At 38.5% G+C, this 14,644-nt stretch overlaps 1 protein-coding gene across 2 annotated transcripts; it reads left to right on the top strand.

Moving 5' to 3' along the window:
* Nucleotides 1–4,294: 4,294 nt before the first annotated feature.
* On the top strand, nucleotides 4,295–13,563 carry LOC140015716 (serine/threonine-protein phosphatase 7 long form homolog). Of its 2 annotated transcripts, XM_072068530.1 has the most exons (7): nucleotides 4,295–4,739; nucleotides 6,285–6,385; nucleotides 10,794–11,580; nucleotides 11,672–11,754; nucleotides 11,856–11,943; nucleotides 12,259–12,705; nucleotides 12,821–13,563. In XM_072068530.1, exons 3-7 carry the CDS (start codon nucleotides 10,810–10,812, stop codon nucleotides 13,436–13,438), a joined length of 2,007 nt encoding a protein of 668 aa, XP_071924631.1. In that variant the 5' UTR covers nucleotides 4,295–4,739; nucleotides 6,285–6,385; nucleotides 10,794–10,809; the 3' UTR covers nucleotides 13,439–13,563. The 2 variants fall into 2 exon arrangements, with proteins under 2 accessions (XP_071924631.1, XP_071924632.1); XM_072068531.1 differs by lacking the exons at nucleotides 4,295–4,739; nucleotides 6,285–6,385 and having other exon boundaries at nucleotides 10,044–11,580.
* The last annotated feature ends 1,081 nt before the right edge of the window (nucleotides 13,564–14,644 follow it).

The raw sequence follows: 14,644 nt of genomic DNA, 5'->3' as shown, positions 1-14,644 counted from the left end.
TCCCATATCAAAAGCGATAAATTGGAACTTAGAGAAATGAAAGGAATACATCAAGGTATATCTCTCAAATTATGTAGTTAGATTTAATCAGGTAATAAAAAATACTTATAGCGTATTATTGTGTTTCATATTACAAAATAACCTAGATGCAAAACAATTTCAATCCAAGCTATTAGAATATCCAGACGAAATGAGAGCATTGTATGATGGCATGGGATCTACAAGAAAAGATGCATGGGGACATGGATTACCTTGGATGATAGTGAAAACTGTACACAAACTTGTATCAACATTGGAAAAAAGCATGTTGTCGCGCCCCATTTTTAATAAAAAATAACGCGTTTATAGAAATGGATTTTGATTTAATTTTGTGAGTTGAAAATGAGTTTTTGATATTTTAGAAAAATGAATAAAGAAAAATGGGTCTAAATGGGGCTTAAAAGTACGACGGTTTTGACCCAAAAATAATAGTTTAAAAAGGATTTTTAATGAAAAAATAGGAGTCGTCACTTGGCATTGAATTAAGGTGTACCAAGCCACCTAAAATGAATTTTTTTAAAGAAACAAAAATAGAGAAAAACCTTTTTAAACAACTCCAAGTTTTCGAAAATCAGAGAAAAGGGGTTAGGAGTCACGGTTGAAGAAAGGGAAAGCAAGGATAAAATCCAAGACACCCTTTCAACCTAACCAAGGCTAGTTGCGTGATTTAGTCAATAATTTTCTTATTTTAACCTAAAAATTTATCACATTTGGAAGTCACTATATGAATGCAAACCCTAGACCTAATGTATCGGGGTCAACATGTCTCTTCGAATTTTAGTTGGTGCAAATCGCATTGATTACGATGACCAAAAGTAATTATTTGAAGAGGTCACGAATGTGCAAAATATGAAACTCTAAGAAAAGAAAAGAAAAGAAAAATAATAATTATACAAATATACATGACCTAGAGGAATGCATCATAACGAGTGCGGGGGGCTAATACTCATGACTTCAATGTTCCCTTTAATAGAGGGAATACTAGCGTGTTAAGGTTAGAAAGCCAAACTCGTCCATATTCCATATTCGAGTGGTTATTTCCCTAATCTAATCAAGCAAATGTACTAACCTATCTCTAATTTTCTTATATGAAATGCAAGTCTAATGTCATGTTTTCACACATAGGGGCAAGGGATATACATATATAGGAAAATATGGGATAAGGATATATATAAAGGAAATATGGGACAAGAGATATACATAAAGGGGGGATGCCATGCGAAGTGATAAAAAACCCTAAAAAGGGGAAAATATGCGTGAAAATGTAGTGATTGTCACACAAACATGATCTAATACGTGGATGGTCCCTAAGGGTCTAGATTTAAATTAGCCCATGTCTCTATTTTTCTCACTACCATTGGACTAGTGAGAAATCGAAAAAAGGAACCACAACTAGCGCTGGACTAGTGTGGAATCGGAAAAGGGGCCACAACTAGCGACGACACACATTGATTATAACTAAACTAATAAAAAACATAATAAAGCAAGTAAACACATAAGATCACATAAACACATAGCACATAAATATGATATCTAGATGCAAGACCCTAAGAAAGCGAGTAACAAATAACACACAAGCATGTGAAACATACCAAGCAAATAAAACAACCCTAACTATTACACTTGGGGCCCTAACTACAATCTAAAGGGGGGAAAGAATTAAATAAAATAAAATAATAACCTAACTATTACAATTTTGGCATTTAATGCCTCTTAAATAACCAAAATTAAGTAAAAATGAATATACAAGATTAAAACCAATAAAATGAATGAATAAATAAAATAAAATAAAGAAAATATTCAAAAGCATGCAATTACACACATAAAATCACATAGGAACACATATGGTCAAATAAAATCAAAATAAAGGAGTAGAGTGTATCTCTCTTGAATTGGTTGTCTAATGAAATACAATTTTCTTATTTACCCTCCAAAACAAAGAAAAGGTCAAGGCATCACTTTAATTAACAAATAATCACATGAAAATAAACACGAAATGAAAATAAAACATGAAGTGGAATCAATTAAAGTATTTACATAAAACAAACCATCCATGTGCAAGAAATTAAAGCAAACAAGGACCTAATTAAAATAATTAAAAGGTTTTAAGGGTCTAAAATAAAATACTAAAATTGATGGCTTAAGATGAGACCTATCAAAATCAAATGCTAAAACTTCACAAAAGATGAATGGTAACCTATTTATCATAATTAAACGACAAATTATTCAAAATTCCACTGAAATCCAAATCAAGTTATAGATCTATTAACAATTGTTAAACCTTCAAAAATCATCATAAAAATTCACTAAAATCAACCCAAAAGAAAATAAATTAAACCTTATCAAAGAAATTAACATTTTAAAAGGTCAAGATTGACTAAATTTCCAATTTTATGGGCCATAATAGCCTTAGATAGAAACTAAGGGGTTGAAGGGCGATTTTTGATAATATTTCCATGCATGCTTCGAAAAACCTTCTTCTTCCTGCAACCGAAAAGAAAATTTCTGCAATCCCATATTCCTCAAGTTTTCCACAACTTACAGCTATGCTACTCAACATTCATGTCTCTATGCACAACAAAGGGAAAGGATGAAACCACTGCATGCCATTCTAGACAAAAAACAATCCCCACCCTCTTGTATAATGATCCAAGTATCAACTAATCTACCCAGTTTTTTGGCCAACAAAGTTTCTGAGATAGGAACGTGTAGAATAGGAAAGAACACAAGTAATGAAAACCAACACATAAGACTCGGATAACAAAAGACAGCCCCAACGACTTGAGTCGTGGGATCCGGGATCAACAACAAGCAAAGATTCAGGAAGCATCAAGACCTTTAGATGTCATTCAAATTTCTTGTTTCTTTCTACAATTCTTTTCCGGGTTTATTGACAATCAATTTTCAAGTCAGCAAAATGCACCACTTACACCTCTTACTTGAAGATCTTAACACCAAAGTTACGCAAGCAACAAAAAGGGAAGGAACAAACACCAGTGAAACATCAGAACACGAGTTTATCCGAAGCTTCTTGCTGTTTAGTTACCAGGCAGCTTACAAAAAATTTGAAACAATGCTTCAAACCCACCACCCATCAGACTCCACAAACCCTCATCAAACACAAGATGCAAACAAAGGAAATCTAAGATGAAAAAATTGGTAATTTACGAGTTCGTTCACAGGTTTCCTTCTGCAATTTTCTGCTGCAAATTTGCAGCTCAAACCCATGAAGATTTCATACGAAAAGAATCCAACAAAACTCATTATTTGTCAACTAAACTCACAGAAATCTCCAAATCGCCATTGTTAACATAACCCAAGTACAAGATTAACAGCAAACCAGGTTCATTCAAAAGGCTTTCCACCCATTTTTTGATTTCATTATCAAACGTGTAGATCTAGATCAGATGAATCAATCTCCAAGCAAACAACAAAGCTTGCCATTACTCCATTTAGCATTGAAACCCAACACGAAAATTACACAAACAACAAGAAAAAGGCAGAGCAGCGATCAAGGAAACATCAGAACAGATTTGCCCGAAACCTCATGCCATTTTCTGAGGTGCTTGCTCAAACACATGAAAACCAACCATAAACATCAACGCCCCACAGATTCATCAGATAAAACTTATAGAAAACCCCTAAACTCATCATCCAGATGCAATACTAGACACACAAAAGAAAGAAAATCTGGGTTGGAGGAAAAGCTTGCAAAACCAGATTCGTTCATGAAGCTTTTTACAAATGGAATGGGTTTGTTGCCAACTAAAAGAAACATGGGATAGTTTCTACACAAAAAGGGTCTCATGATCCACAATAACACAAGACCCAGATGCAATGGGATAGGGCAAAGATCTGAGCCAACAACGCATGAAAAAGAAAACACCGAAGGAAGAAAATACAGAACCATGAAACCAGAAACCCAACACCGTAGCATGTAAATCTGAGTGTGTGTAGATGAAGGAAAATGGAAAGAAAGGGTTACCTTGAAGATCTTAACACCAAATATGTGGAACCCGTGAGCTTGGAAGATGATCGTACTCCACAGAAAGCTAACGAGACCTCCTGCGGGAGAATTCTTAGTTTATGGCGAAAAAAAAAAAGTATTCTACAAGTGGGGTGGTTTTTGAGTTTTGTTCTTGAAATAGGGTCTTCGCATTCGCGAAATGCGAGCTCACTTGAGCTCGCATTTCGCGAATGCGAGCTCACTTGTGCTTCCCGCGAGCTCAGTAAGGCAGTGACCACAAACATTTCCCCTCAGTCAAAACAATTCCCTCAGTCAAAACAATTGCTACTCAGTTGTTCACAGCAAAACGGAGCCGGCCAGCAAACTCCCGCCATAGCTGCCAAATCAATTGAAAAAAAGTGAGTTGGGTTCTGCACATCGGAGCATCCAAAGAGCTGGCCACCATGTGTCCTATTTTGTGCTGCTATTAACGCCGGACGGCAAAAATAGGAGGAACGGCGCCACCATCTCTGTTTTGCTCCGCCGGAAGCCACGCAAATCTGAAGTTTCTGCCACGCAAATCAGAAGTTTCTGCCTCGCTGAAGCAAGGCATCAAGATTGCAGCCGATTATCGGAGCTTCTGCACCCACAGATTGCCGACCCATTTGCGACTTTGCCCACCCACTGCCGCCCCATTGCCGTACTCAACATTTGCCAGCATTGCCGTCCCACTTCCCACTTCAAGTGCCAAACAGTGAGCTCTTTCCATTTGCAATGCCTCACATTTTAAGTTTAATTAATACTTGAATATTTGAATCCAAAGGCAAGTTCAGATTTGTTGTGAAATTTGGGTTTAAATTTGATGTGGGTTGTGCTTATTTTTTTAGTTTTTGTGGTGGATTTGTTGATACACGTTACATTGTTTGAATTCTTGCAATTTTGCTGTTTCCAATTCAGTTTAGGTTGAGGTAATTGTGCCCGTGTAGACACTTTTGTCAAAAAATAAGGAAGTAGTTTTTTTGACAAATATTGCAAAATAGTTTAAAGCTAAAACCGTTTTTTTAAGGAAAAAGTCCATTTAATGGTTTCAACTACTTTTTAAAATTTTTTAAAATTAGAAAGAAATTTAGGATAAATTTCTTTTCTGTACATCTAACTCTAAATTTGATGTGGGTTGTAGTCTCATTTTATTATCTACGGCGGATAGAGAGGTAGTGGTACTACGAACGGGTTGTTGTTCATTTTCTTTTTCCGATAAGGCATAGGAAATGACTAAATGTTCTAACATTGGACGAACTTGAAATAACGTTTTAAAAAAAGTCTATTTTTTTGTGTTGGAGAAGATAAAACAAAAACCCAGGAAAAAAGGGGCAAGTTCCATTTAAAATAGAAAATGGGTTCTAATTAAGGGAATTAACCCACTGATGCAAATGAGAAACGAATTTCTCTAGGACAGCTATGCGTAAATCGTACATTAGAGTATGAAAAGCAAGAGAAGATTTTAGAAAAATAAGGGCCTTGAACTAAAATGGAAAAATAAAATTTGCTAAAATTACAATATATGTTAGCGTGACTCAAAATTTGATGCGCGTTTTTTGAAGTTCTGTTGGATGCATTTCCATTGCTTTAATAGTCTTAGCATGCCATTTAATTAATTTTTATATACATTTAGACACAATTGTCGTACTTTAACAAGTGTATATAAATATATTTGACACATACTTATTTTTCACTAATGTAGTTATCAAAGCCATTTACAATAATTAGTACTTTAAAACGCCCTGTATAATTTGAAATGATAATAATTACAATAATTATACACCAAAATAATATGTCTTGTGTAATTTAAAATAATAATAATTAATCATCTATGACTATTTTTATGTACAAAATAATTGTCTAGAATGCTAAGCACATAGTAGACAAAGTCTCTAATACTCAATGTGGGGGCAAGGGTTATGTACCAAATTTGGGTGCCAAGTACCCACTTTTCAGTTTTTGTTTTTAAATTCTATTTCGTAGCAGTTATTTTTGGTCGAATCACTATCTACATTGGACATTATATGTTTTGCAATTGGAGTTTAGAAATTTTATTGATAGTATGTAGTTTATAGATTGGAGTTTTTCAATTTCATGGATATTTGGATTGTTTGACAGTGAGTTTTAGCCCATTTATATGGGAGACTCTGTCGAAATTTTTGTAGATATTTCTTTGTGAGGGCAATTGACTATTACAAATACATGTTGCAACTTCTATATTTGTAAGTGATTTTTGGTTATAAATTATGTCTTCATCTAGGTACAACAAGGTTGGGATACAAGCTTGGGAGGTTGTGTTTGGTACCTCTAGAATCCAAGCCACAGAAGTTGGATACATTCGAATTTGATACAAGTCATTAGGTAATTTATTTTATATTACAACTATTGGATCTTTGCCGTCGAATTGAAATAGTATAGTTTGTTAAATTTTCTTTTAGTAGAAAAGGGCGTTAGAATATGAAATACGGATTTATTTGAAGGCGAATTGATGGATTTAAAGTACTTTAATACGTCTTGTGCAATTTGAAATGACAGTAATGTGGATTGTTTGACAGGGAGTTTTAGCCCATTTATAGGGGAGACTCTGTCGAAATTTTTGGAGATCTTTCTTTGTGAGGTCAAATGTCTATTACAAATACATGTTGCAACTTCTATATATTTAAATGATTTTTGGTTGTAAATTATTTCTTCATCGTGATACAACAAGGTTGGGATACAAGCTTCGGAGGTTGTGTTTGGTACCTCTAGAATTTAACCCACAGAAGTTTGCTACATTCGGATTTGATACAAGTAGTTACGTAACTTATTTTATATTACAACTATTTTTGCTTTGCCGTCGAATTCAAATAGTATAGTTTGTTAAATTTTCTTTGAATAGAAAAGGGCGTTAGACTATGAAATACGGATTTCTTTTAAGGCGAATTGACGGATTTAAAGTCAATGACCAACTTTGTAGTATTTTTTGTAATTGGCAATATCTATAATCCTAAAAAACTGGCAAAATCTACTATAGTTAAAAACATTAATTTTGTCAGGTCTATTGGTAGAATATCACATCATTGTGAATGTGGATCTTGTTATGCGGTGTCACTGTGGAGGCCAAATACATATAACTTCCCTTACTTTTCTTATACTTGTATTTTGAAAATTATAGGGTCTCTTGATAATATGTAGTGTGGCAATTGGTGGCATTACAACTTCATACTACTCCCTATTTGGATTGGTTGTCAGGGAGTTATAGTCTATTTTGTGGATTGGTCAAAAAGAGAGATTTATCCAAATTTTTAGGGGAGATTCGGTATCCAAATTTTTTAAAAATTTGTTTGGGAGTTTTAGGCTATTCATATCGTTATTTATAGCATATTTCATACTTGTTTTTAATTTTTCGATAAACATCTGGAATCGAAATGAGTCTATTTAATAGTGCCAATTTCGACCTAGAGTCCACCCTCTTTCATTTGTTTGGACTCTTGGACTACTAATTCTAATTTATTGTCCCCAAAATAGGGATTCATTTTACAGAGATGTCTGTAGACAGACCTCTCCGGGTAAACCTATACTGGGGAGGAGAAATACATTACGAGGGTGACTTTGTTTGTTATTTGCCTCGTACTTCCAACCGGACATTCACTTTGAGGCATAGAATTGGATACGGGGAATTGGTTGACAGGATTTATCACTATATGGGGGTCGATAAAGGGATGTTTAAGCTGAAATTGTTTCTTCGTCAGCCGTTGGAGAGTTCCAAATATACTGTTTCGGCAGTGGTGGATGATGAAACTCTTGATGTAATGTACGATCTTTGGATCGAAAGAGTTTCATACATGGCGGAGATTTATATCGAGAAGGAAGGAATCGTTCAAATGCCTGTAGTTAATAGCGTATTCAGTGGACCAATAGCTAATGTTGGTCCAATGATGTCGCTTGTACATGCATTCATGGATCCAACAAAGTTTAACTTCGGTTCTAGTTCAGTCATTCCAGAGACTTCATCGGCATCTCACTATATGCATGATGATCGATCTATGGATTTATTAGAACCAAGGCTCACATCAGGGTCCATGGGTTCCCAGGAATATTTTCATGGCCTGGATTCGATTCCAAGTTTTGGAGATCCAGGGCCATCATGCCATATTTCTCCACAGTATTTCGAGACTAATCCTGGGCAAGGTTGTCGAAGTTCAGCTGAAGATGATCCGGAAGTTGATGCAGAAGAAGTTCAAGAGTCGGAGTCGGAAGATGTGTCTGGTAGTGACTCGGATGATGAGCATGAAGGTGGCGGTTTAAGAGTAAACTTCGATACCCAACAACCCTTTGTTGGGTATCGGGTTGCCAACACAGAATGCGGAGATATCAGACGTAACAGCACAGCTGGCAACTCCAGTTATGTTCCAAGAGGAATGACATTTTTCTCCGATCTTGGGAGCATAGATGATGCTGATATCGAAGAGGATGATGGATTGGAGCGTATTGTTACATTCAGCGAGGAGAATAATAATATACGTCTGCATATGAGGTTTGAGAGTAAGGAGCAGCTCAGCCGGGCAGTTAGGATGTGGTCCATCAATCACAATAGGGAGTTCAGAGTTATTGAGAGTAAGAGTAACACATGGTTTGCTAAATGCAAATCATCAATTGAAAGAACTCGTTCCACTTCAACCGCGCCGTCGTATCCACCATGCGACTGGTGTGTTAGAGCCGTAAAGAAAAGGACTCATGGAATGTGGCAAATTACAAAATGGGTCAATGACCATAACTGTTTAGGCGACATGATTAGAAATAACACTACAAGCCTGACGGCTTCCGTTATTTCAAGGCACATACTCCGTACCATTGAAGATGATCCTGGATTAAAGGTAAAGAACATACTAAGTTTCGTTAAAGAGAACTTGAAGGTTGATGTGTCTTACAAAAAAGCCTGGTATGCCAGACGTAAAGCAATTGAGCTTGTGTTTGGATCTTGGGAACAGAATTTTGCCGAACTACCACAGTATCTCGATGCCATGTCTCAATCCAATTCAGGCACCGTGGTGGAGTGGTCGCATCATTCGGATAGTTCGGATCGAATTAAGACTTTTAAGTATGTATTCTGGGCCTTTGGACCGGCTATTGAAGCATTCCACATGTGCAGGCCAGTTATTTGTGTTGATGGCACTCATTTGCGTGGTGAATACAAAGGCAAACTCCTTGTTGCAGTCACTCAAGATGCGAACAACCAGGTTCTGCCACTTGCTTATGCCATAGTTGATGAGGAGACGATTTCCAGTTGGTCGTGGTTCATGGAACAATTAAGATATAATGTGGCACTTGATCGCCATCCTGTTTGTGTCATTTCCGATCGCCACAATGGTATAATCTATACCATGACACACTTTGACTATTGGGCCGAACCTTTGGCCTACCATAGGTTTTGCCTGCGACATGTTAGGAGTAATTTGATGACACACTTCAAAGGTTTACACCTTAGAAAGTTGTGTTGGGCAATGGGACGGGCAAGACAATTGCGCAAGTGGCGGATGTTTAGAAGAGAGTTACGAAGCATGTTTCCAGATGTTTGGAATTATCTGTCTGCCATTAGTCCAGAAAAGTGGTGCCTAACACACGACGATGGCCATCGTTGGGGTATTCTAACTACCAACATATCCGAAAGTTATAATAATGTCTTGCGCGGGGCGCGCCATTTGCCAATTCGTGCATGCATTGACATGACATTCCATCGGACAGTTGCGTTATTCCAGACGAGAAGGGAAGATGCCTCACACTGTCGCAATCCTTTTCCCCCAAAGATATGGCGTCGGTTTAGGAATGCTGAGAAGAAGGCGGGCGCCCACAGAGTCGTTGAATTCGATGGTCCATCGGGCGTATACAAGGTTATCACAGGCCGACGTGTCGATGGTAAAGGAGGCAATACGCAAACCGTCAGGTTTTTTGATAAGGCGTGCTCTTGTGGTAAGTGGCAGCATTACAGGCTTCCTTGTTCACACGCTTTGGCGGTGTGCAGGAATAGAGGTGACAATCCGGGGTTGCTTGTGGATCAGCAATTTACCACCACGAGGTGGGCCGTGCAGTATTCAGGGAAGTTTAACCCACTGCCGCATCAAGATACTTGGCTCCATCCTGGATGGGAGTTGCATGCAGACAGGAGTAAGTTTGTTGCACGTCGGGCAGGGCGGGTTCGAGCTAGCAGAATTCGGAATGAGATGGATGAGAGGGATCCAGACGAACCAAGAAGATGTCGAAATTGTCATCAGACGGGTCACAATAGGAGAAATTGTCCGAATTATAGGTCTTGATGTGATCCAGCTAGACGTAGGGTGCTAGTTCATTTGTTCTTGATGTGATCCAACAGTTTTATCATTTATAGCTACATCCCCTTTCCATACGCCTGTTGACATATTTGTGTCCAGGAATCCTCGGATGGTGTGTTATATGTGTTAATGCTCGTGCATTTGCGTGGTATGGTATTTTGATGTTTGATTGACAGGGAGTTATGGCCGCTTTATAGGGGAGATTTTAGTCAAATTTTCTGTAAAACTTTTGACATATGACTACAAATAGATAATTGCAGTATATGAATACATAGAGGGATAACGAATTTTCTGCAAAAAATATAACTGATTGCCATGGAGTTTTTGTCGATTTATAAGGGATATATGGTCAACATTTTCCCCGATAAAAAAAAGTCTTGCGACGCGATTGTTCGGTCAAAATTGTATACACAAACTATTGGAAAGTACTATACGTAATTACCAATATTTAATCGATGCAGATATTCAGTTGACACTATGGCCGACACTCCTGTCCCTCCCGGCCTACATCCAGGACCATACGTGCACGACATTATATCGGCGGGAACTCCACACCGGGCACATTCTATTTTTTACGGACATATTGAGGGCAATCAGTTAGATGTCAGGCGGTGTGACAGAGGATTTTGGGAGCATACGCCTATTCCTGATCGGGTTTGTCGTTATATTGCCTTGGCTGGATTTGAGGGGGTGCTTGAGAGTGGATATCAGATGGTTGATCATTCTTTGATCACAAGTTTGGTCGAGAGATGGCGGCCCGAGACGCATACATTTCATTTACCGGTTGGAGAGGCCACCGTGACATTGCAGGATGTAGAGGTGTTGTGGGGGTTGCACATCGATGGTCCACCGGTTACAGGGATAGACACATACCGCAGCATTCAGGAGTGGGGAGCCATTTGTGAGGAGCTCATTGGATTTTCTCCTGCAGTTGGATACTTTGATGGACAGAGACTAAAATTGGGATGTTTAGCAAGAGCTTTAGACACAGAATTGCCACCCGATGCTTCAGATGTCGAATGTAGGCAGCGTGCGCGCATCTACCTCTTACTGATATTAGGTGGACATTTATTGTCCGATAAGTCCGGCAACAAAGTCCCTTTGTTGTATCTTCCATTACTGCGGGACTTGGAAACTGTTGGGCAATATAGTTGGGGTAGTGCGTGTTTGGCGACTCTTTATCGGTCACTTTGTGATGCTACGAATCCTGCCAAATCGGCTATTGCCGGTCCATTAGTTTTGTTACAGGTAGTTTCGATACCCGTCCAATAATAATATGTTTTGTGATTTGGTCATATTAACAAGTGCAATTTTAACTTTGATTCTAATTTTCTAACAGCTCTGGATTTGGGAACATATACCAACCATGCGTCCGGACCGAATCGCGCCGTTGGAGCATTACCCTGGTCCATATGGAGCTAGGTGATGCAAACATAAATTCGCCGATACTACTTTTTTGGTGACACTTGTATTGCAAACAACATAAATTTGTTCTAAACAGGTTCCTATTTTATTAAATATAGGTGGAATAATGACTTGGACGTACACAGAGTTGTTAGGCATGTTGTGCCTGCTTTCCGAGATCAGTTGACAGGCCTGCGTCCTGAAGAGGTATTGTACATATGTCTTGACTATATTAATGAATGTGATAAGTTGTGCCAGTCGTCTTGTCATAATAGTGCTTGTCAACTGAAAGCACAAGTTGTATGAGTGCAAATTTTGAATGGAAATTGAGTTTGTTGGCAGGGAGTTAACCTCCAATTATAGGGGAGACTCTGTCGAATTTTGTTTCATAAATTCAAAAATTTGTTCGATACCCAATCGACTAGCACTTTTTTGATATGTTGTGTCCAAAGTGCTTATTGAAATGTTTTATTATTATACAAAGGAAAAAATGAAACAAGTATGATATTGTATTTTTTTCAGTTCGTATGGCAGCCCTATTCAGAGGACGTTCTCGCTTCTCTTCCTGCGTATTGTACTGCAGGTGCGGACATTTGGAGGTCCGTAACGTATCTTATTTGCTGGGATGTGGTTGAGCCGCACCTCCCTCATCGGGTTATGCGGCAATTTGGGTTTCATCAGTCACTGCCTGATATGAGGCTGACAGATAATCAGGCAGCTCTACATTCTCTGGATCGTCGTGGTAGGGCGAATCAAGACTGGAGCACCACGCATGGACACTACATTGATATTTGGACTGATCGACGTGTGCATGTACAAGATGGCACTATAATTGAAGATACTACATATCCATCGGATGAGTATGTTCAGTGGTATCGGGAGCGGACGGTGATTTATATTTCAAATCCAAGTCGATTTCCCGCTTTCCCAGTGGGTTTTCAGGGGGATAGCGCTAGGGCACAATATCTTGTAAGTTTATTTCCAGCCCAACAGTTTTAATTTCGTCACTTTGAGTTTGCTCGCTTTTTTAACTGTTTCTTACCACAGTATCTCCTTCTTATCCCCGATTTGTTTGTTTGTCGAGAGCGATGCCATGTCTCGCATGTATTTCATGGCACAGGACTCTCTTGCAGTTAGTGATGAACAACACAGTAGATATTTTCAAGAGTTAGGCGACTTTGCATCCACATCTTTGCATCATGTAGGAGAGTCACGCCGACTTGCATTTCGCCCTCCACACGTACCACAGGAAATTCCGCTATATGCTGATCCGTGTCGTGTGCAGCGAGCTCCTAGAAATACCCGCAGAAGTCAGCATGGCGGTGGACGACGTCGTAGACTCCGATCACCAGATCCCGCCATACAAACTGAATTCCATGGAGGTTCGATTGCTACTGAGGACCAAGCTGGCGCATCTACTGTTCTCACACCTCAGACAGAAATCATGCACGAGAGAGGTGTATCGATTGGACATTCTGTATCCCCTATGACTTTCCCAGAGTTTACGCCCGATAGGGACTCACATCAGCATACTTCTGGGCAATGTCAAGGAGGTGAAGGTACAAGCGCTCAAATTCACCAAGCTACACTGTTGGCACATATTACTCAAGGCCATACAGTAGTGCCAAACCAACCACGTCGAAGTCGAAGAATACCGAAACCAACAACATGTGGTACTCATGGAAAACTTGGGCAGCATTGATGGCATGCTTTTGACTATCGTTATTGTATAAATAACCTAACATATGGATCCACATCTTTTTTGGTGACATTTTGTATATATTGTGAAATTTCACGAATAACTCATGTTTTAGTACCTTATGTTAATTTGGTGTGCTTTTGTGGGTTTCATAAGCGTTTTAGTTAATTTGAAATTTTTGTGGTATAGAGTTGGCAATTGGTGGCAAGAATGACCATTTGAGGTTAAAAAATGCGAACTGTAATCAATCCACTTAACCCCTTCATTTGCGTTAAAGGTGTAGTTCATCCATCTAAAAGGGGTAAAATGCATGTTTTTATCATTTGACAAGTGCGCACATTGATAAATTTTCGAAACGAATGATCTATGATGCATTTTGAGTGATTGGGGTACCAATGGTAATTTTGCAAACTGAATTTTCTGCACAAAAAATTGCAGAACAAAACGCACCAAGCATGAAAACGCGCTTCTAAGGCGTGTTTTCATCAAAACGCGTATCAAATTCTGCAACGACAATGAAGAAAACGCGCTAAGAAACGCGATTCGAAGGCGCGTTTTCCAGCAGTCGCGTTTTCATTCCCGCAAGATTTGTGCAAAACACGCGACTTATGAAACGCGATTCGAAGGCGCGTTTTCCAGCAGTCGCGTTTTCATTCCCGCAAGATTTGTAAACAAAACGCGACTTTTGAAACGCGATTCGAAGGCGCGTTTTCCATAAGTCGCGTTTTCATTCCCGCAAGATTTGTAAACAAAACGCGATTTTTGAAACGCGATTCGAATGCGCGTTTTCCAGAAGTCGCGTTTTCTGTGTCCAGATATAGCTTCCAAAAAACGCGATTTCGGTTCATTTTCTTCTTCCTCTCATGAAATTGCAGACGCGTTTTTCCTCTCCCTTTCTACCCAACTCACAAATCTTCATTTTTACTTCATAATCTTGCTAGAAATCATCAACCCAACACCTTTTGAGCTTCATACACCCTTTTTAACCGATTAAAATTCAAGCTAAACACCTAAAATCAGGTTTTTGAGGGATTCAAAGTTAGGGTTCTTAAACTCTAATTTCTTCAATTGGAGGTCAATTGGAGGTTGTTTCATAGGGCTTTTGACATTTTTAGTATCACCAAACTTCATTCTACGTGATTGAGGTAAGTTTCTTCATCAAATCTTTTGATTTTAGAAAGTCATATTTTTTATCCTGAGCTATCTGAC

Source organism: Coffea arabica, chromosome 10c, assembly GCF_036785885.1.
Source record: "Coffea arabica cultivar ET-39 chromosome 10c, Coffea Arabica ET-39 HiFi, whole genome shotgun sequence".
NCBI classification, from domain to species: Eukaryota; Viridiplantae; Streptophyta; class Magnoliopsida; order Gentianales; family Rubiaceae; genus Coffea; species Coffea arabica.
The sequence above is the reverse complement of the archived record's forward strand: the minus strand, read 5'-3'. Positions and strand labels throughout refer to the sequence as shown.

Excerpts from the sequence above, each read along its gene's own strand:
- LOC140015716 (XM_072068530.1), top strand. The coding sequence starts at position 10,810 with ATGGCCGACACTCCTGTCCCTCCCGGCCTACATCCAGGACCATACGTG. Across the intron at positions 11,581-11,671 it reads GTCCATTAGTTTTGTTACAG|CTCTGGATTTGGGAACATAT; the intron begins GTAGTTTCGATA and ends ATTTTCTAACAG. Across the intron at positions 11,755-11,855 it reads CCTGGTCCATATGGAGCTAG|GTGGAATAATGACTTGGACG; the intron begins GTGATGCAAACA and ends TATTAAATATAG.